The 24,085-nt window shown below is 34.6% G+C and overlaps 1 protein-coding gene across 8 annotated transcripts in view; it reads right to left on the bottom strand.

The window, feature by feature from the left end:
- The window catches only part of LOC110606368 (disease resistance protein RPM1), a 53,316-nt gene that overhangs the window by 29,030 nt on the left and 201 nt on the right, over positions 1–24,085 (bottom strand). For 4 of the 8 annotated variants that reach the window (XM_043953312.1, XM_043953314.1, XM_043953313.1 and 1 more), the window contains exon 2: positions 21,349–23,956. In XM_043953312.1, coding sequence (XP_043809247.1) covers positions 21,349–23,920 — 2,572 coding nt within the window. In that variant the 5' untranslated portion in view covers positions 23,921–23,956. Of the gene's footprint in view, positions 1–18,107; positions 18,281–20,500; positions 20,969–21,219; positions 23,957–24,085 lie in introns of those variants that run through there. The other 4 variants (XM_021745146.2, XM_043953315.1, XM_021745145.2 and 1 more) reach the window with 4 other exon arrangements.

The raw sequence follows: 24,085 nt of genomic DNA, 5'->3' as shown, positions 1-24,085 counted from the left end.
TCTTTCAGAGTTGGTTAATGCTCTACAAGCTCTTGAGCAAAGGAGGACATTCAGAATGGAGGAGTCCTCAGAGGAAGCTTTTCTTGTGAAGCAAAAGGGCAAGCTAGTTGAAGAAGTAAAGAAAGCTGCAAGTAATTCTTTTAACAAGGGCAAGCAACATGCAAATAGAAGGAAGGGAGGTAGAAGAGCAAATTTCCCACCTTGTCCTACTTGCAACAAAACCAACCATCTTGAGAAAGATTGCTGGCAAAAGAGTGGAGTTAAGCCACCACAATGTGGTTATTGCAAGAAGCTGGGTCATGTTGATAAAAATTGCAGACTCAAGCAATATAGGCAAAACCAGAATCATAACCAGCAACCTGCACAACAACTTAATTACCACGATGATCAAGCTCAATGTGATGATCATATTTTTGCTGTTACACACTCCTCAAATACCAGTTGCAGACACACTTGGCTTGTGGATAGTGGTTGCACTTGTCACATGGCAAGAGATGAAAGCTTGTTCTCTTCTATTGATAAATCAGTGAGGGTCAAAGTAAAGCTTGGAAATGGAGAAATTGAGGAGTCTCAAGGCAAGGGTTCAGTATATATTCAGACTAAGCAAGGTATCAAACTAGTTCCTGATGTTCTTTTCATTCCTAGTTTAGATCAAAACTTGCTTAGTGTTGCTCAAATGATGAAGAAGGGTTATTACTTGTCATTCAAAGACAATGTGTGCTCCATTTTTGACTCTCATGGTGCTGAAATTGTTAAAGTTAATATGGTGGGTAATAGCTTTCCTTTAAATTGGAATTCAGTTCAACAACACACCTCATATATTGCTAGAAATGCTGAATCTGATTTGTGGCATAAAAGATTTGGCCATTACAACTTGAATTCTCTCAAATACATGCAAAGTAAAGAAATGGTTAGAGATATGCCTGAAATTTTTGTTGATGGTAGTGTGTGTGGAAATTGCCAACTTGGCAAGTCTCATAGACAATCTTTTCTCGATAATGCAACATGGAGGGCCAAGGAAAAGCTGGAATTGGTTCATACTGATGTATGTGGACCAATGAGGACAGCTTCCATGAGTAACAACTTGTATTTCATCCTCTTTATTGATGATTTAACAAGGATGACTTAGGTTTATTTTCTCACCAACAAATCTCAAGTTTTTTCAGTATTTAAGAAATTTAAAGCTCTTGTTGAAAGGCAAAGTAGCTGCAAATTAAAAACTTTGAGATCAGATAACGGAACTGAGTATACTTCTGGTGAGTTTAACAAATTCTGTGAAGATTTGGGAATCAAGCATCAATTTTCAGTTAGTTATTCTCCTGAACAAAATGGTGTCTCAGAGAGGAAGAATAGAACCGTAATGGAGATGGCTAGATGCATGATGATTGATCAAGTATAATTTAGCCACATTTTTATCATAATTATTATTGCTTATTTACACATTTTTCAGTTTAATTTATGGTTTTTATCTTGTTTTTACAGAAAAGGAAGAAATTGGAAAATGGGAGAAAAAGTGCAGAAAATTGACAGAAAAGTGATTGGGTCAGTGATTTGCCCAGTGATCTGCCCAGATCAAGCTGAAGCAGAAACCTGGAGGCAACAGGCAGAAGTGATATGGGCAGTGATTTGCCCAGGACACTCGAGGACACTGGCCAAATCACTCGCAGAAGACAGAGAGAACTGACTGGCAGAAACGTGATCAGGTCTGTGATTTGCCCAATCCCTTGAAGAAACTGGTCAAATCGCCGGGCAAATCACTTCGACAGCAGAAAATACAGCAGAGCGGGAAATTGTTCAGGAAACCGAATTTCAAGTTTTCAGAAGTCCAAATCCAACTCAATCACTACCAAAACAATTCCAAGAGCCACGAAAGAGTTTCTCACCTAAGGAATTCCAGTTGCAATTAAATTCAACATCAAAAGAGGAGTCACAAGCCAAATTAAATAGGGATTTCAAAACCCTAGAAGGATGGAACTCTTCAACTATAAAAGGGCAACCTTCAAACCAGCAAAGGCATCTTCTGCTGAGGAATTGAACTCGCCAGAAACTCTCCAGCATCTTCTTTTTTTTCTTTTCCTTTCATCTTTTTGTGTATTTAGTCCACCATGAGTGGCTAAACTCTTTTCTTTTCTAGTTGAAGTTGGTGAATTTCAGATTTTGTGATGAATTGGGAGATTTAAATCTCCATTGTTAAACTTCTATTTATTTTCAATATTTATGCAATTTGAGCTTTCCATAAATATTACTTTGCTTTTAGAATCAATAAGGGCCCATTGCTTTTAAATTGCTTAAGTAATATTGTTTGAATGATTTAGGTCCGTAATTGCTTAGGTTGTTCAAATACACATTTAATCAAATTGCATAATCTAAACTTGACCACGCGGTTGGCAAGGATAGAATTGGGTTTCTCTAAGTCTTAATGCAGTCAACAGTTGTTCGATGCTACAATGCCCCAAGGACGTTCCTTGGCAACTTGTTGATTAGTGTTTGATTAGCGAACGTTTCCTAATCAAACTAGAACTAAGGAGGAATTTGGATTGTGAGAAGCGTCTTCCACATCCAAAACTAATTTATTGGAATAAATAGGAGAGTTAAAGAATCAATGATCAATTCTAAACAATCTGAAATAAGATCCATACTTCAACTAGAAGCTTTTCTCTTATTGATTTACTCATCTTTAAATTATTGCTTTCTTTTGTTATTTAGTGTTAATCCATCAACTCAAAACCCCCTCTTTTAATTATTTGTTATTTACTTATCTTGGTTATTATTAGGAAGATCTTTAGTGTCAATTCCCTGTGGTTCGACCCTATTGCCACTATCTACAAGTTTATTGTTGATTGTTTAATAGGTTTATTTTTGACGGCTTCGACAACCGCCTATCAATGATTGAGAAGAAATTACCAAAGAATTTCTGGGCAGAAGCTGTACATACAGCTGTATATCTTCTCAATAGGCTTCCTACAAGGTCAGTGCAAGGAATGACACCTGTGGAGGCTTGGTTTGGTTCAAAACCATCAGCAAAACACGTGAAAGTGTTTGGTTCAGCTTGTGACATCCATGTTCCTGCAGTAAAGAGAGGCAAACTTGATGATAAGGCAGAAATTAGTATCTTTTTGGGTTATGCAGCTCAATCGAAGGGTTATAGAGTGTACAAAGTTGAAGCCAAGAAGGTGGTTGTGTGTAGGGATGTGAAGATTGATGAAGATGCTTATTGGAATTGGAAAACAAATCAAGTTGAGTATTGTTGTTCAGATCAGCAGAAAACTAGAACCGTTCCTACAGTTTCAGGATCAGATTCTAATTTCGATACAGATTCTGATGTTGATTCACCTCCACTAAGAACCAAATCTCTTGCTGAGATTTATGAGAGTTGTAACCTGGCTATTTCAGAACCTTCAAACTATGTTGAAGCCTCAAGTAATGATGCATGGATAGCTGCAATGCAGGAGGAGATTGGGATGATTAACAAGAATGAAACTTGGATTCTTACCCCTAGACCTCAGAATAGGAGGGTCATTGGAGTTAAATGGGTATACAGAGTTAAATTAAATCCTGATGGAAGTGTGTTCAAGTACAAAGCAAGACTAGTTGTTAAGGGATATGCTCAAGTCCCTGGTATTGACTATGGAGACACATTTGCTCCTGTTGCAAGGCATGATACTGTGAGATTGCTGATTGCACTTGCTGCTCAAAACAAATGGAAGATTTTTCACTTGGATATCAAGTCTGCATTCCTCAATGGCAACTTGGAAGAAGAAATCTTTGTTGAACAGCCTGAAGGATTTGAAATTGCTGATTGTAAAGATCATGTCTACAAGCTTAATAAAGCCTTGTATGGGTTAAAACAAGCTCCAAGAGCTTGGTACAGCAGAATGGATTCTTATTTACTTGATCAAGGCTTTCAAAGAAGTCCTAATGAGCCCACTTTATATGTGAAGCACACCAAAGGCAAGAGTTTGCTTATTGTTTCCTTGTATGTTGATGATTTATTGGTAACAGGAGACAACTTAGAGGAAATTCAGAGATTCAAAGAAAGGGTTATGCATGAATTTGAAATGTCAGATCTTGGTTTGATGAAGTATTTTCTTGGCATTGAAGTCGACCAATCTGAAAGTGGAATATTCATCTCTCAGCACAAATATGCCCTTGATATGTTGAAGAAATTCAGTATGGAGAATTGCAAATCAGTTGCAACTCCATTGGTGCTGAATGAGAAGCTTCATAAAGATGATGGGGAACCAAAAGTAGAAGGTTCTACTTTCAGAAGTCTAATTGGCAGCTTGTTGTATTTGACTGCTACAAGGCCTGATTTGATGTTTTCAGCTAGTCTTTTATCTAGATTCATGCAATCTCCAAGTCAGAAGCATTTTGGTGTTGCTAAAAGGGTCCTCAGGTATTTGAAAGGTACTGCAAACTATGGTATTTATTATACCAATGTTGAGGATGCTACTTTGATTGGCTATTCAGATAGTGATTGGGCTGGTTGCTTGGATGATTATAAAAGCACCTCTGGTTATGTTTTTTCCTTTGGGTCTGGAGCCTTCACTTGGAATTCAAGGAAACAAGACATTGTTGCTCAATCCACAGCAGAAGCAGAGTATGTTGCAGCTGCATCTACTGCCAATCAAGCCATTTGGTTAAGAAAAATTTTATTTGATTTGCAACAACCTGAAGAGGAACCTATAACTATTTTTGTGGACAACAAATCAGCTATTTCCATAGCTGAAAATCCAGTTAAGCATGGTAGGACCAAGCACATTAATGTGAAGTTTCATGCTTTGAGAGAAGCTGAGAAGAATAGAGAAATCAAGCTGGTGTAATACCCGGCTAGATTCCGGCATCGGAATCCCTACCTTCCGGCGGAATCTCCGTTGGAATATGGAATTTTGATGATGCCAGAGTCTTCTAGAGGGGTAAAATGTGATTTCTAAAATGATTTTTACTGATTTCATGGTTTTAAATGAAAAAGATTTGAGTTTTGAAAAGAAAAGACCAAGAAGGTTTTTGCCAGGTTCGGCCGCCGAAAGTGAAGTTTGGCCGCCGAACATGAGTTGGTTTTGGGAGCGCTTTTGGCCTCCGAAAGCTATGTTTGAACAAACCAGGTTCGGCCGCCGAACCTCAAGTTCGGCCGCCGAACATGGGGGTGTTTTGCATGCACGTTAGGCCGCCGAAGGAGGTTTGGCTGGCCACCTATAAAAGCACCTCAGACCGAAAATGGGCGAGATTTCTCCCCATTCTCGAGCCCAGGTGTGTTCATGTCCTCCCTTGGTCATTTTTATGCTTTCTCTTCATCTCCTTCATATTTTTATGAGTTCCATGGTTGTTTTGAAGAGTTTTCAAGCTTAGATCAAGTTTTGGGAGCTTGGAGACCCAAGGAGTAGTTTCCTCCCATCTCCAAGTTAGAGCTCGCACAAACCTCGATCTTCAAGAGGTAAGTGTGGATCTATGCTTTCTTTTACGTTTCATGAAGTTTTAAGTGAGTTTTAAGAGATTTTGATGGTTGAGTATGGGTAGATGTGCATGTTAGGGTTTATGTGGGTTTTATGCCCAATGTATGATAATGTGATGTTTGTGTTGGGGTTTAAGTTAGTTTTCAAGCCCCTTGAGCTTATGGGAGAGAGTATGCATGATTGGGAAAGAGTATGTGAGGTTTGGTTTGTTTTGATGGTTTTGGCCTATATGGGTCATAAACTATCTATATATGCTTTAAATGTTGTTTTTGGGAGTTTAAGCTTTGTTTGATCTCCTTTGTGCATGGTTAAGGATGTATGCATGTGTTTGAGAAGTTGGGTGTTTGTTTTGGGGTGTATGGAAGGTTTGGGAGGCTTGAAATGCACAAAGGCTGAGTTCTGGATGAACTCAGGTTCGGCCGCCGAAGGTGGTTTCGGCCGCCGAACCTGCCTGAGGATGCAGGGAGTGGCCGCCTAACCTTGCCCCCGAAAGTTGAGTTTTGGCTTGAAAGCAGACTTTCGGCCGCCGAAGGTAATGTTCGGCCGCCGAAAGTGCCTGACTTTCATCTCTGGAGAGAGGGTTCGGCCGCCGAAGGTGCCGCCGAACCTGCCTGACTTTCGTCTCTGTCTGGGACTTTCGGCCGCCGAAAGTGTCGCCGAAAGTGCCCTGTCCAGCCTTTTCTTGGGTGTTTTCTATGCATGTTTCTATGATGTTTTAGGGGGCTTTTGGGGAGTTGTTTATGAGTTGTTTAGAGTATGTTTGGCACCTCACTGGAGTCCACCTGTGTAGGATCGGACCCGAGGATCCGAGGTGTTTAGCAGTGTCAGCCGTTTCAAAGTCGGCCCAGAGCTAGTCAAAGGTGAGTGGAACTAAACCTTATGTTTTAAAATAAATTAAATGTTTTTAGAGCATGATCCATGCATCATAAAATGCCATGATATATGTATTAGGTTGTTTTGCATTAGAACCCACGAATATGATGCATTGCATAATATGTTGTTGATGTGGATGGATATTGGATTATCCTTAGCCCTCAGTATGAGATGAGATAATGTGATATGATATGCCATGGTATGATATGAGATAGAAAGACCAGGTCGCCCCTGGTACTATGTTATGTAAGCGAACACTAGGTGAGGCCTAATCGCCCCTGGTGTAGTTGGACATGTTAGGATATGAGTTATGTAAGCGAATACTAGGTGTGGCCTCATCGCCCCTGGTATAGTGGGACATATTACGATATGTAGAGGGCTAATGGTGACAAATTCATCCTTGATGTGATATGTTTGTGTTGTGATGCACTCCATGATAGCATATGTTAAAATGAATTGTTTTCTTTATGGTTTCTGCTCACTGGGCTTTATAGCTCACCCCTCTCCCCTAACCCCAGGTATGCAGGGCCAGAGATAGTTCAGGAAGTCGTCAAGCTATGGCTATGGTTATGTTGAGTAATAGTTTAGTAGTGGACATGATGCTTTGTAAAGATAGGTATTGATGTAATGTAAGGTTTATGTAATGACGTAAAAGAGTTGTTTTACATAATGATATTATGTTATATGTGCAGAGTTATAGTATTGTGCTTGGCCCGAGTTGGATAATCCCTTTGTACATGAGTTTTATTTTATGTTGTTACATGTGATGGACCGAGTTTGACATAGGGTATGCTGACCCTAGGGGTTCTATGAGTTCGGTCATAGTGCATACACAGGTCAAACTGGTAAAAGGTAAAGTTTTAAATGTTTTATGGATATGTTTGATCATGTTTGGGATTATACCAGCTGTACAGGATGCATAGTAGGCTTGCTACGGGTCCCGGCGGCCTTATGCCGATCTGGATCCTAGCGCCGGTAGCGGTCCGGATTTTCGGGTCGTTACAGCTGGTCCATTGCACTTCAAATTTGCAGCAGGCTGATATTTTTACAAAAGCATTACCAAGAGCAAAACTTGAGTTCATGAAATCCTTGCTTGGTGTTTCCAAAAACAATATCAAGGAGGAGTGTTAGTCTAGTTGAGATTGTAGTTGGAAACTAGTTAGAAATATTTTGTATTTTTGTTAAGTTTTATCCTTTGGTTATTGCATTCTGGTTTCTGTTGAACCTGCTGTATCAGAAACTCTGTTTCTGAAATCAGAATTCCAGATTTAATGGGATTATGTTTTTTTAATATTAGAAAGGTTAGATACTAAGATGGACACTTTTGACTTGTAAAAGCTTTCTATAAAAGCTTCCTTTTTGTAACTTCTCCAGAAAGAGAATACTAGATCAATAGAGAAGTCTTCTTCCTCAATTTTTTCATCTTCTTCCCTTGCTCTCCATTGCTGCAATTGTTAACAGGTCTTCTATTTGGTGTGCAGTGTCCCTCACCTCTGCAACCCATGTCTCCTCTCCTTTTGACATGACTTTGTTTCTCTCAGCATCTTGTAGAAAAGATCTCATGCTTACAAGTTCTTTGCTGATTTCCTCAAGTTCATCTTTGATACCTACTAACAATGTTGCTTCCTCTTGAAGAGCAGTCATTATTGTGCCAATCACATGATCAACTACAACTGAGGCCATCTTGGCCTACTGTGTTCACCTGCTTTCAACTCTTCTCTGGTTAGATAGTAAGCACAAATGTTTTCAGATTTACTAATTGATTGAAACATAAGAGCATTAGCTATTATTAAATGATTTAACCATGCATCTATCAAATAAAACATCAACCAGATAATAATATATCTACATTAATTTAGAGGACTATATTAGAAAATTATGCAAAATCAGAGGACTTACTGTTAAATTTAACAGGTTTCAGAAAGCCTTAGCAGAGAAGAAGGAATATCGCCGCCGGTCTCGAGGAATAGTAAGCAAGTTGTTCTTGCAAATTTTGTGTTATCGACCTGAGGAAGACTTCAACAAGAGTGAGTCAGCCGGTGACTTTGAAATGTGTGGCTGAGAGGTAAAGATGTGGCAGTTGGCAATTTAACGGCAAATCTCTATTTTAATCCTTAATAAATTAAAATTAAGCTAAAAAAATAATAAATTAAAATTTATTTTACTAATTTTACTCTAAATTTTTATAACTAGAGTTGTATTATTAAAAAAATTTTATTGTATTTTTAGTTTAATAATAAATAAAATTTAAAAATATCTTTATAAAAATTGAATAACTATCCTATAAAAAAATATTTATATTATAAAATAAATTATTATAAAAAAAAATATAGTGGGATTTAATATGGCCAAAGGAAAAGTGCCAATGTGGGCCCGGTCCCCAATGTGGCAACTCAACGTGAGAGACGTTACCGTGTGCGGAGTTCCTGGGCTATATAGGGGTAAACAGCGCCTCTACTAACAATTTAAGTTTTTGGTAGAATTGGTTGCGCCCTAAATGATTTTTGGTTTTATTTCCTCCTTTTCTTTTAAAGTGGACCCCAAGTATATTCATATAGGATTAATTCAAGTAGGAATAAAACCTTTAACAAGAGAATAATTAAATACTAGTATTTTGGCAGTAGTAAAATATGCAAAATTTTTAAATTTTTAAAATTCTTTGTTAAGATCTGTTGAAACTAGTTTAAGTGAAGGACCCATATCTTTTGATTCTTATCCGACCATTTCATTAAATGATTTAAATATCTTAGATAGCATAGTTTTAGAAATTAAAACCCATAATTATAAAATGAAGGAAGGATCTATCCCGATAGCATTAATATATAAAATTCTTTATAAAGCTATGAGTTCAGCCTTTGGTACTAAATATAAGTTACAACCTAAGTTAGGAGAGACTAGATTTTTGCAGACAGATTTAACTAAAACTAATACGGTAATTGCTAAAACAATTCAGTGGAAGGATATAATATTGCCAGATGAATGGATATTAGAAGGAGTAGTTCCTCCACCAGAACCAGAAAAGGTAAAACCAAATACAAATCTGAGTAAAATTGAATAGTTTGAGAATGGTAAAATATCATTAAAATTTAATAGAAGTGTAAGTAGTAGGTATACAGGATCTTCATCTTCAGTGATAACAGAAGATATAGGAAGAGCCTCAAACCTACCATCAGTAATCTATGTAACATATAAAGGGGATGAACCTAAACCAGTAATACAGACTATAGTAAAACCAAGGTTTTCTACATCAGATATTCCAAACAGACATCTTAAAATGAAAGGAGTAGATTATAGTTTCTCAGTTCTCCAAGCAGTATATAATAAAGTAGAAAATTATCTAAATCAGCAGGTAGATATAGCACTCTCATCTCCATCATCACCATCTGTATCAGCCATTACAGAAAATATAAATAATATAAATAGAGAATTAAATGTTCTTAGTAAAGAAAAAATTGAAAATAAATTTTTAAAGGAAATAACAAAGACAAAAAATTTAAGTAAATTAAATAAAATAGTTAAAGAACATAAGTTTGAGGATCTAAAGGAAATATATCTTGATTATATTAGCCAGAACAAGGAAGAAATAGGATCTTTTGAATGGTTTAAACTAAATAAAAGGAAAAGCATTAATCCGATAACGGTAAGAGATAAAAAGCCAGAACGGATATTAAATGATACGGTAATTTAGAGTGAATTTCCACCTAAAACAATGAGTAAAATAATACATGGAGATAAGGAAATAATTTGTGCACCATATAAGATAGCTAAAGAAAATGATACAGATAAAAAAATAATAGAATAAAATAATTTTAGTAATGCTAGTTTAATATGTATAGGAACTCAGTTAAAAAAGATGGAAAGTATTTTAAAAAAATAAGTAGGTAGAAGAAAAAGAGGAAATAAAACCAAAAATAAAGTCACATGTTTTTAAGCCATATCAAGTATCTAGTTCGAGTCAAAAGGAATTAAAAACTAATAAAAATAAATTTTTACAGAGTCTAAAAGACCAGTTAAGTAGAATAGAAACTTCAGGCTCTAGTAAAAATGTAGCACAGGAAACACCCCAGTCTAAAATTATAAGTGTCATAGAAGAAGAACAAGAGTCAGAGTCAAGTTCTGAGACTGAACAGAGTCAACCAGAGTCAGAAGATATAAATTAATTTGAGGTAAATCCTATATCACATAGAGAAATAGTTAGTAAAGCACCAGATCTAGGACTGATAGATAAACCAAATATTACTTCTCAGTTTAAATATAATGCATCAACAGTCTATGAATGGAATATAGATGGATTGTCTGAGTATAATATATTAAGTATATTACAACAAATGACTATGGCAGCTAATGCATATAAAACCCAGTCTTTTGCCTCAGATAGAGCAATAGCTGAGATAATTATAGCAGGTTTTACGGGACAGTTAAAAGGTTGGTGGGATTACCACCTAACATATCAGGAACAGTTAGAAATATTAAATTCAATACAGGTAAATAATGATGGAGAGCCTATATATAATGAATTAGGAGAAACTATACAAGATGCAGTATCAACCTTAATTTGAACTATTTCTTTATATTTTATAAGAGATCCATCTTATTTAAAAGATAAAAATGCTGAATTATTAAGTAATTTAAAATGTAAACTATTAAGTGATTTTCAGTATTATAAAACAACTTTCTTAACTAGGCTAATGTTAAGGGAGGATTCAAATCAAGATTTCTGAAAGGAAAAATTTTTAGCAGGACTTCCTTATTTCTTAGGAGAAAAGGTAAGAAATAATATAAAACAGCAGTATGGGAATCCGATACCTTATAGTAAATTAACATATGGTCAGTTAGTAAGCATAATTCAGAAAGAATGATTACATATATGCCATGATCTAAAATTGCAAAGAACTTTAAAATATGAGATGTAATACCCGGCTAGACCCCGACATTGGGATTCCTACGTTCCGGCGGATATCTCCGTTGGAATCCGGGATTCAAGGATGTCGGAGCCTTTCCTAAGGGTATAAGAGAGGTTTTTTATAAAGGTTTTCTAAAATGTTTTATGTGTTTTTATGGTTTTAATTAAGAAAATTGAGTTTTTGAAAAGAAAAGGCCAAGGAGGGAAAATGCCAGGTTCGGCTGCCGAACCTCAAGTTCGGCCGCCGAACCTCAAGTTCGGCCGCCGAACATAGGGCTGTTTCGGGAGTGCTTTGGGCTTTCAAAAGTGTTGAGGGCAGAAACCAGGTTCGGCCGCCGAATCTCAAGTTCGGCCGCCGAACATGCATGAGTTTAGGAGGCACGTTAGGCTGCCGAGGGTGGTTCAGCAGGCCACCTATAAAGGACCCTCAGACCGAAAATGGGCGAGTTTTCTCCCCATTCTCGAGCTCAGGTGTGTTCATGCCCTCCTTTGGTTGATTTCATGCTTTCTTCAAGTTCTTACAAGTTTAATGAGTTTTTAAACTTGGTTTTGAAGATTTTGAGCTAAAAAGCAAAGTTTTGGAGCTTGGAGACTTTTGGAGCTTGGGTTCTCCATATCTCTAGCTTTGGATCGCACCAACCCTCAATCTTCAAGAGGTAAGTGTAGATCCTTGCTTTTCCTTGTGTTTTAAGTAAGTTTTGAGAGATTTTAAGGGAGTTTTGATGCATGATTAGAGTAGATCTAATAGTTTAAGGTTTATGTTACCTTTTAGGTAAATATGTGTTTATGTATGATATATGTGATGTTTGTGGGAGTTTAACCTTGAGTTAAGCTCCTTTATGCATGGTAAAGTGTTTATGCATTTTTGGGTGTTTGGAAGGTTTGGGAGGCTTGTATGCATGCGAGGCTGAGTTCTGGATGAACTCAGGTTCGGCCGCCGAAAGTGGTTTCGGCCGCCGAAAGTGGTTTCGGCCGCCGAAAGTGGTTTCGGCCGCCGACAGTGGTTTCGGCCGCCGAAAGTGGTTTCGGCCGCCGAAGCTGCCTATGGATGCATGGTTTGGCCACCTAACCTTGCCCCCGAAAGTTTGAACTTTCGGCTCTGGAGAGGACTTTCGGCCGCCGAAGGTGCCGCCGAAAGTGCCTGAGTTTCGGCTCTGGAGGGACTTTCGGCTGCCGAACCTGCCGCCGAAAGTGCCCTGTCCAGCCCTTTCATGAGTGTTTTCTATGCATATTTTGATGATGTTTAGAGGGGTTTTTGGGGAGATGTTTAGTGTTATGTTAGAGTACATTTGGTCCCTCATTTGAGTCCACCTGTGTAGGATCGGACCTGAGGAACCGAGGACCTCAGCAGTGAGTTAGCTGCTCCAGAGTCAGTAGAGCGTTAGCTAGAGGTGAGTAGAATAAACCTTATATTTTAAATTAATGAAAGTTTTAGCATTAATCATGCATCACAAATACCATGTGATATTCTAGGATGTTTGCATTAGAATTCATGAATATGTTGCATTGCACTTTATGATGTTGATGTGGATTGGTTATTGGATGATCCTTTAGTCCTCGTATGTTATGATGATGATGTTATGGTATGGAAGACCAGTGAGGTCCATTCTACGCCTGTGGCACTATGTAAGAGAAAGACCAGTGAGGCCCATTCTACGCCCCTGGCACATTGAAATGTTATGTTATGTTATGTTATGTAAGAGAAAGACCAGTGAGGCCCATTCTACGCCCCTGGCACGATTGAACTATGTAGAGGACTATTGGTGACAATACCATCCTTGATGTGTTTTGTTTGTGATGTGATGCATTTCATGAAAGCATGAAGTATTAATATAATGTTTTTATTATTCTGCTCACTGGGCTAGTATAGCTCACCCCACTCCCCTAACCCCAGTTTTGCAGGACCAGAGGTAGCACATGGAGTCAGATAGAGTAACGGTTAAGGGTATGGTATGGTTATGTCATGTAATAGTGTATAGTGGACATGTATCTTGATGTTTTGTTACATGATGTAAAGTTATGTTATGTACAGTTATGTAAAGACATGTTATGACATGTAATGTATGCAGAGTTGTAGTTTGTGCTTGGCCCTAGAGTTTGGATAATCCCTTAGTACATGGATCATGATGTTTTAATGATGTTTTATGAGAACCAAGCCTGATGTACATTATGCTGACCCTAAGAGAGCGGATTCTATGTTTTCAAACATAGTGCATACAGGTCAAGCTTGGTAAGTAAAAGAAAAGTTTTTAAGCTTTGCAGTTTTAAAGTTTAAGCTTGATCATGTATGGGATTAGTCCAGATGTGCAGAGTGTTTAGTAGGCTTACTACGGGTCCCGGCGGCCTTAAGCCGATCTGGATCCTAGTGCCGGTGATGGTTCGGGCCGTTACAGAGGGGTACCGGTTTTCGGGCTGTTACATGAGATGCATAAAACTAAACAAGAACTATGATCTTTTTGTAAACAATTTGATTATGGAATAGGCCAGAATAAAGGATGTAATGGTCAGTGTTCAAAAGATAAACCAAGAAAATATCATAAAAATATCAGTATTATAAGAAAAGATATATACAAAACCAAGTAAAGAAGAATATTATAATAAAAAGAAAAATTATAAGCCTTATAAAAAATATAAGAAAAAAATCCAAAAAGGTAAACCCCATAATAAAAAATTATTTAAAGACTTAATATGTTATAATTGTCAACAGAAAGGTCACACCTCTAAGTTTTGTAAGTTTAATAAAAAATTAAATGAGTTAGATTTAGAAGAAGAAATAATAAATAAGATTCAGGAACTCTATATAGATTTAGAATCCTCAGAGTCATAATTTTTAGAAAGTGAAAATCAGATAGATGAGTTAGAAACTAGCTCGTCAGGAAAATCAATAAGTGTATTAACTAAAGAGCAAAATTCATTATTAGAATTAATAAATAGTATAGAGGATAATAGTACTAAAGAAAAATTTCTTAAAAAATTAATTAAGAGTATGGATGAGACAGAAGAAATTAAAAATAGTATTCCTAAAATAAATAAGCAAACATATGATCTAACTAAAATATTAAATAAAAATAAACAATTAAAAGAAAAAACGTCTATTGAGGAGTTGCAGAAAGAAATTAAAATAATAAAAAATGAAGTAAAAGATTTGAGGCATCAGCTTCAAAAGAATGCAAAAAGGATAAAAATTTTAGAAGAACAGTTAATTTCTGAGTCGTCTTCTTCAGAAAAGGAAGATGAGGATGACCAGAATGAGATAAGTCACTTAGATAGTAAAGAAGTAGATAGTAATTTTATAATGTTATTACAGGAGATAACTTCTAGAAAATATTTAATAAAATTAACAATTAAGTTATCAGAAGAGTTTATGATAGATACTATAGCATTATTTGATACACGAGCAGATTTAAATTGTATAAAATCAAGTTTAGTGCCAAAGAGATTTTGGATTAAAACTAAAGAAAAATTATCTGCAGCAAATAGGACTAAATTAAATATATTAGGAAAAACAGAAGCATTAATAGTAAATCAGGATTTAGAAATAAAAACTGTATTTTTATTATTCCAGCATATAAATTATATGGTAATATTAGGAACCCCTTTTATAAGTTTAATAACTCCATATTCAGTGAAAGATGATTGCATAAAGTTTAAAACAAGAAATAAGTCAATTAAATTAGATTTTACAGAAAAGTCTAAAAAGAAAAATTTAAATTTAATAAAGTCACACTCCATAAGGACAATGGAGATAAATTCTATAATAAAATTCAAGACAGAAGATCTAAAAAATTTAAAGAATAATGTACATTTTAATAGGATTAAAAACCAGTTAGAAAAAGAATATATAAAAGAGAAGATTAAAAATTTAAGAGACTATATGGAGAAGGAATTATGTTCGGATCACCCGAATGCGTTTTGGAATAGGAAACAGTATATAGTAGATCTGCCATATGAAGTAAATTTTGATGAAAAGACCATATCAACTAAGGCAAGACCAATTCAAATGGCACCAGAATTTATTAGAACATTGTAAAAAAGAGATTAAAGAACTAGAAGATAAAAAATTAATTAGTAAATCTAGAAACCCTTGGTCGTGTGCAGCTTTTTATGTTAATAAAAATGCAGAAATAGAAAGAGGTACACCAATGTTAGTTATAAATTATATACCATTAAATACAACATTAAAATGGATTAGGTACCTCATTCCAAATAAAAAAGATCTTTTAAATAGACTATATAATGCAAATATTTTTAGTAAGTTTGATATGAAGTCAGGGTACTAGCAGATTTAAATTCATCCTAAAGATAGATATAAAACAGCATTTACAGTTCCTTTTGGTCAGTATGAATGGAACGTAATGCCTTTTGGTCTAAAAAATGCCCCCTCTAAATTTCAGAGAATAATGAATAATATTTTTAATCCTTATTCAAAATTCTGTATAGTTTATATAGATGATATCTTAGTATTCAGTCAAAGTATAGAAGAACATTTTAAACATTTAAATAGACTATATAATGCAAATATTTTTAGTAAGTTTGATATGAAGTCAGGGTACTGGCAGATTCAAATTCATCCTAAAGATAGATATAAAACATCATTTACAGTTCCTTTTGGTCAGTATGAATGGAATGTAATGCCTTTTGGTCTAAAAAATGCCCCCTCTGAATTTCAGAGAATAATGAATAATATTTTTAATCCTTATTCAAAATTCTGTATAGTTTATATAGATGATGTCTTAGTATTCAGTCAAAGTATAGAAGAACATTTTAAACATTTTAAACATTTAAAGACATTCTGTATGATCATAAAAAAGAATGGATTAGTATTAAGTAAAACTAAACTGAATTTATTTCAGACTAAGATTAGGTTTTTAGGACATTATATAGAATAAGGTATAATCCAGCCTATAGAAAGAACGATGATATTTGGAGATAAGTTTCCTGATGAAATAACCAATAAAACCCAATTACAGAGATTTTTAGGTTGCCTAAATTATGTTATAGATTTTTACCCAAATTTAAACAGAATGATAAAACCATTACATGATGACTTAAGAAAAATGCTGATCCATGGACTGAAGAACATACCAGCATTATAAGGCACATAAAATCCTTAGTAAAAGAAATCCTTTATCTTTATATCCCGAATCCGAATGCATTTAAAATTGTAGAAACGGATGTTTCAGATTTAGGATATGGAGAAATTTTAAAACAAAGAATAGAAGATAAAGAAAGAATAATCCAATTGACTTTAGAATATTGGAATTCAGCCCAGTTAAATTATTCTACTATTAAAAAAGCAATTTTAAGTATTGTGATTTGCATAAATAAATTTCATTCTGATTTGTTAAATAAAAAATATTTAGTAAGAATTGATTGTAAATCTGCTAGAGATGTTTTGAAAAAGGATGTTAAAAACCTTGCCTCTAAACAGATTTTTGCTAGATGGCAAGCAATTTTAAATATATTTTATTTTGATATTGAATATATTAAAGGCAGTAATAATAATATTCCAGATTTTCTAACAAGAGAATTTTTACAGAAAGATGGGAAGAAAGAAGAATAAACAGAATGAGATAAAATCCAACTCTAGTTCCACCACTAAAGCCCTTTCCGAGCACTCGGAAGAACTCATTAAAACCACCAATAAACCTTCTGAACTTAGTAAAACTACCATAAAATCCTAAGAGCCAGATAAAGCCTCAAAAGACTTAAAAAGATGGATCGAAGAATTAAGTCAATCACCAGAGGTGATTAAAGCCCTGCAAAGTATAGCCTCCTATTCAGGAGATTTAGGTATGGCCTCTAAATCTAAAGCGATCGTACCCGCTTATGGTACGGCTAGTTTGTCTCAAACGGTAGACAGTAAAGACGTATCAAATCCGTTGAAGGCTGTGGGTTTGCAAAAAATTCAATCTTCTCAAGATTATAACTCCGGTATTCATAAATGGTTTTTAAAAGGCATTTCAGAATTTGAAATTGAAATAGAACATGGTTTTAATGACATAAATCCTTGTGAAGTAATTAGAAAAAATTATCCTAAGAATTGGTTTTTAATGCCAAAAAGACATTTTAAAACCTCAGGAATATTATCAAAGTATTTTGGAAGAAACAGGTTCAGCTAGAATAAAACACAATTTTGATAAAAATCATAAAGGAGTAATAGCATATTTTTCCATTCAAATAAAACTTGTAGTCCATCCAAAAGATTGGTCGATCCCAAGTTTATACACTGCAATACAATTTAAAACTTTAAAAAAGTATTCTACCTCGTATAACTATTTTGATTATATAGATGCATGGAGGAATGTTTTTTGTATTCAAAATCCAACGACTACTCACTCGTGGTTGATATATTTTGACCAGCAAAATATTAAAACCACCACCAGATTTCCTAACTGGTTTTTAAAGTGGTGGCAGTATAGGGGTATTACTGATGATGTCTTATCACCAAAAGTACTCCAAATATATCAGTATTTTAAAACCAATTATAAACCACACTAGAGTGAGAAATATATACCCATTTAATGTATTTTTGTACCCAATTTTTTATCGTATGAGTATATCAATGGTATTTTGATTTTCAGTGTACAACAGAATTAAATATTCCGGTTATAGTAAAAAAGCACAAAGTAAAATGGTGGAGATCATTCAGAAATTCCACCGCTGAAATTGTTGTAAAGAATTGGATTCTTAAAAAAACCCAGTTCCCTACAATCTCCTATGCTAGTAAACTAGCCCTGCAAGGAGAGTCTCCGTTTGGAGCCCAAAAGGCCCAGTGTCAAGCTATGCTAGCAGCAGCCAAAACCCCTGAGGAATATAAAATGATATGCCAACAAATGTTTAGTCAATTGAGTTTAGGAGAATCAATCAAAACAGAAGAACTAAAGCAAGAAGGAAAGTCCAGTAGTAAAGGTTCGTCCAAGCAATCTTCGAGTAAAAAGACTTCAAAGAAAAAATCCAGCAAAAGAAAACTTAAAAAACAGTCAAGTTCGGAATCGGAGTCGACAGCATCAAGTACGTCATCCTTCAATAAAAATCCGGCATCTTCTCACTGCGACAGTAATGAAGATGACTGTTACGGAATATTGCCAGCAATAAAAATTAAAAGCAAGACCGACAAAGTAAAAAAGAAAAGAAAAGAAAAAGAAAGAAAAAATAAAGAAAAAAAGGAAAAGAGAAAAAGGAAAGGGACACCTCATCGTCCTCATCATCTTCAGAATCAAATTAAAGACAAACACAGTAAAATTGGTGGCAGACAAAGTCTTGTGCATCAACAGTAAAAAAGGTAGCAGACGAACTATTCATCTACAGTAAAAAGAACAGCAGTGGCAGACAAACTGTTCATAAACAGTAAAAAGCAGCAGTAAAAGACAGAAGCAGTGGTAGACAAGTCACTATTAATGAACAGTAAAAGTCCGCGTGAATCAAGAGTAAATCTCTTGTGACTCAACAGTAAAAGATTAAAAATTTCTATAAAAGGGAGCCTCTCCCCTTATGAAGGCACATATGTATTTTCTATTTCTGTATTCTCTCTATCTTCACTTCCTCTGTAAATCAATTCTCTTCTGCTTATATTTCTTAAAAATTCTGTAAAAGTTTCAAGTTCTGTAAAAGTAAGTTTATTTGTAATAAATTTTATTTTGAATTTATACTTTCTTACTACTTATATAAGCCCGTGTTGACGGCACATTTCTCTTCTTCCCCTACACTCTGACTTAACTCTGGGGATCACAGGTTAAGGTTGCAGGAACCCTAACCGCCGTAATAAAATAAACCATAATTATGCTCTGTGGTTGCAGTCTAGGCTGATCTTCCATATATGAAAATTATTATTTACTACTGCATTTAAATTGTTTATTTGCTTATAAAGGCTAATGACTTTGGGAGGCCAGTAAATTTATCTAAAAGCCTATGACATTTTTGAGGCCGATAAATTTACTTATGTTGCTTATTTACATATGTTGTTTAAATTGTATGTTATTTTAACTCTGAATCATTCTATGTAACGATCCAAGCATTTTGTTGGAGATAAGTTTCCTAATGAAATAACTAATAAAATCCAATTATAGAGATTTCTAGGTTGCCTAAATTATGTTATAGATTTTTATTCAAATTTAAACAGAACGATAAAACCATTACATGATAGGCTTAAGAAAAATGCTGGTCCATGGACTGAAGAACATATAGCATTATAAGGCACATAAAATCCTTAGTAAAAGAAATCATTTATCTTTATATCCCGAATCCGAATGCATTTAAAATTGTAGAAACGGATGCTTCAGATTTAGAATATGGAAGAATTTTAAAACGAAGAATAGATGATAAAGAAATATATATATATTTATATATTAACAGTAATTCCATAATAAAAGATTGTGTAAAAAATTTTACTATCTCACATTTAGTATTATTTATTGATTTGATAATTTTTTAAAATCATATATAATATAATTTAATTAACAAATGTTATATATTTTTTTCCTTTCATCTGAATAATTATATAAAATAATCATATATAATTGACAAAAAAATATTAACGGTAATAAACATAAAATAATTAAAGATTTAATAGAGCTAATTACATAAAATATTATCAAATTAAAATTTTATTCAATTTAAGTAACTATAAAAAATAAATAAATATAAATAGTTTAAATATAATAAAAAATAAAATAATTTTTTTACACTCTAAATCAATTGTCACGTATATTAAATAATCAAACTATTAAACTTGAATAACTATAATTTATTATATTAATAATTGCAATAACTTTAATTTTTTATTTTAATAAAAAAAATATAATTTTCATATGGCCATTCTATATTAATTCTATTAGTATAATCTATTATCCATATACTTCTTTGCATATCACTCTTCTAGGGTGAGCTGTCTTCGGTTCATATCGAAAAAATCGATCAAACTAAGTTAATTTAAAATTTTAATTCGATTTTTTATTCATTTCAATTCGATTTAATTTTTAATTTTAAAAATTTCAGTTATTTCAATTCAGTTAGGTTTTGATAAAAAAATTTAAAAAATCGAATCGAACCAATTAGTGATACTAGTATATTATTTTCAATAGTATAAAGAGATTATATTATATTAAGGTTAAAATATTCCAATTATATTTTAAAATACAAAAAATAAAATGTACAAAATAAAAAAATTATTAAAAATTCAAACTGAACCGAATCAAACTGAATCAGACTAATTTAGTTCGATTTAAATTCTGATCAAAATCAGTTCGGTTAGACTTTTATAAATACTAAAATTTCGATTTTTAATTTATTCGGTTCTATTCAGTTTTGAACTGAACAGACCGATTACTCACCCCTACTCTCTTCTCCCTTTTCAAATAACTCGTGTTTTGACGTTTTTCTTCCTTAATGCTATCTTAGCATTTACCTTAGGATATATGACCGTACAATCCTCGTTAACTCAATAGATAGAAATTTCTCTTGAATGGATAAAAGTTCGATGAGAGATCATTCAGAAATTGAATTTTGCATGTTATGAAGAGATCATTCGACTCTTTTTTAATAGTGAAATATATTTAGACTATAATTGTTGTGAAGTTATTTCTATTATTACAAAATAGTATTGGCCTAATTTAATGACACATAAAATTTTATCATTTAAAAAAGTGACATACTTGAAGGTATTGTGATAAAACAAAGGATTCTCCATCTCTGCTACCGTTACCACCACTGCTGTCACTGTTGAGGAAGAGTACTCGGCCTGTTCAAAATCGAATTTGAAAAATAAAAAAAAAAAAACGGATGACTTGAAATTCCACACCAAACTAAATCGATTTTGAAGTATAATCAAATTAAATTGAATTGATATTTATTGGTTCGATTTCAGTTTGGTTCATAGAAAATTCAATAACCCCCAAATTCTACATCTCCAAAAATAATATTTCACCCTCAATCTAAAATGTTATTTCAAATCCTTATAATAAGGACACAGGTGTGTTTGTGGAAGCTCACCTATAGTATCAATGATATTGACATTTGGGATGTGCTGCAACTTTGAACGATCTATACTTTTCATATCTATAAGACTTGAAGAAAAGTTTGTTAACCACATAGTTTGAAGATTGGTTAGGAATTCGATACCTCGAGGCACTGCATCCAACGCAAAGCAGGAATCAATCCACAATTTCTGGATATCTGGCATAGCCCCCTTCTCTATAATAATTCCTTTCAGTTGACGGAACTTAAACAAGTATAACTCTTTAAGCTTAGCAAATCCACTGTAGAAATGTAGATTTTCTCCGACGAAGGAATTAATTAGAGTAACGCGTCCCAAATTGGGTAGCGCTGCAACATGAGGGAGTTGATCTTCCTCCAAGCTAGACCCAAGCAATCCTAATGATGTTAGGTTTTGAAGCGAGCAAAACCAATGTGGCACCCTTTCTAGTTTCCCATGCAAACCAAGCTTTTGAAGTTGGGGTGGGGGTGTTTCCAGTGCATCCATTCGAAGGAACTCTGCTTCATTATTCACATAGAGACGCAAGGTGCGTATTAGTTTCAAGTTCAGGATTGAAGAGCACAAGTCATGCTCATCCGCTTCTCTCAAATTTGAAATGCCCATTCTCCTCAGTTGGGTCATACTCCCAAGTTGTCTTATTATGTCACCTTTGGCTTCAATATAATACAAGACTTGCAATTTCTTCAATTTGCTAATTTTAAATGGTACTTGCAGTCCATTGAGATACAAAAAATCTCCCAAGTTATTTGCAATCCCCTTGCTCCACATAATCAGATGATACAAGTTCTGTAACTCAGCTACTTCACTCGGAAGTTCTTTTACTTTTGTATTCGTGATGTCTAAACTCTCAAGGTTTCTCAGTTTTCCAATAGATTTGGGAAGCTTTTGCACCTGGGTTCCTCTCAAGTTCAAGTACCTTAAGTTCAATAGAGTCCCCAATCCTTCTGGTAAGATATTAATCGCGACATTTTCCAAATCTAAAGACCTCATTAACTTCAAATTTGGCAACGATGTGCTCGAGAAAGACACAGAACTATCCACAAATACAAGTAGTGAACGAAGACGTCTCATATTGCCATATGACTGAAGGTCTCCATTAGTTGTTTGAATAGACAAGCGACGAGCTTGATGAAGTTGGCATTCTTTAATCTTTATTTTTCCATCATATACTACACCAAACTTCTCTCTCTCCAACATTGATATACCAATTTCACGCAAAAGATCATGCATCTGGCAAGCTCTTGGTCTCCCACATGCATTTCTGCTTCCAACTTGAAGCATGCTCCGAAGTGTGAGTTCCATGAAATAACTTTCTGCAACTTCATTTGGTGTAGTCCTGTCAACATTCTGAATAAATCCTTCCGCTATCCATAGTCTAATGAGCCTTTGTCGTCGAATTTTATAGTCTTCTGGGAAGAGGCAACAATACAAGAAACAATACTTTAATGGAGATGGCAAGTAATTGAAACTAAGTAGCAAAATGCTCTTGACTATTTCTAGCCTTGGATTACTGTTCAGTTGCCAATTCAAGTTGTCCCAAACACTACTCCACTCACTTGTTGACTTTTTGGAAGACATGACACCACCTAAAGCCACAATTGCAAGAGGTAGTCCATCACATTTTCCCACCAGTTCTAATGCTAGAGGTTTAAGTTCTTCTGGACAAGATTTATCAGGATTGCTGAAAAATGCTTTCTTGCAAAAAAGATCCCATGCTTCTTCATTCTTCAGCGGTTTAATAGTAAGCATGTGACTTCTAACATTGGAAGAAAAAGATCCCACATCTTCATTTCGAGTTGTAAATATAATCCGACTTCCAAACTCATTATTTGGAAGTGATGCCTTTATGTTCTCCCATAAGCTTATATCCCACACATCATCCAAGATAACTAGGTATTTTTTATGCTTCAAATAACCAATAAGATATTCTACGAGGTCTTTGAAGTCCTTTGTACCCAAATCATTAGGAACTCGTGCCTTCCCTGATTCATGGCATTCTTTGATTAACTTCCTGAGTAAATCATCTCTCGCATATGTCTGAGAGACAGTAACCCACGCATAGCAATCAAAATAGGACTTTGCAGTTTCATTGTTGCAGGTCTTGGCAACTAGAGTTGTCTTACCAGATCCTCCCATTCCAACCACTGAAATGAGAGTTAAATGCTTTTCGCCATCTATTAACCATGTTTTCAACAATCGGCTTTCATCTACAAACCCTACAACATCATCTTCTTTCATAAAAACCGCTGAATCCCTTGGGTATAATGTCAAATCGCAGTGAGCATTGGAACCTTCTACATGATCATTTCCAAATCTTTTTCTCCTCTCATCCATCCCTATGATGTTTTTATTGATCTGTTGTAGCTTAGAGGCAATCCTACGCTTCTCCAAAAGAGATTTTGGAGTAAGAAAAATTCGATGGGCGACTGTTGAATATTGTTTCCGATACATGTAATACATGTACTCATCAATGAGGTCTTCTATTTGGTGTGCAGTGTCCCTCACCTCTGCAACCCATGTCTCCTCTCCTTTTGACATGACTTTGTTTCTCTCAGCATCTTGTAGAAAAGATCTCATGCTTACAAGTTCTTTGCTGATTTCCTCAAGTTCATCTTTGATACCTACTAACAATGTTGCTTCCTCTTGAAGAGCAGACATTATTGTGCCAATCACATGATCAACTGCAACTGAGGCCATCTTCGCCTACTATGTTCACCTGCTTTCAACTCTTCTCTGGTTAGATAGTAAGCACAAATGTTTTCAGATTTACTAATTGATTGAAATATCAGAGCATTAGCTATTATTAAATCATCTAACCATGCATCGATCAAATAAAAAATCAACCAATAATAATATATCTAC

The sequence above is a fragment of the Manihot esculenta genome, chromosome 18 (genome assembly GCF_001659605.2).
Source record: "Manihot esculenta cultivar AM560-2 chromosome 18, M.esculenta_v8, whole genome shotgun sequence".
Lineage (NCBI taxonomy): Eukaryota > Viridiplantae > Streptophyta > Magnoliopsida > Malpighiales > Euphorbiaceae > Manihot > Manihot esculenta.
Note: the sequence above shows the minus strand (reverse complement) of the source record. Positions and strands in the feature narration are given on the sequence as shown.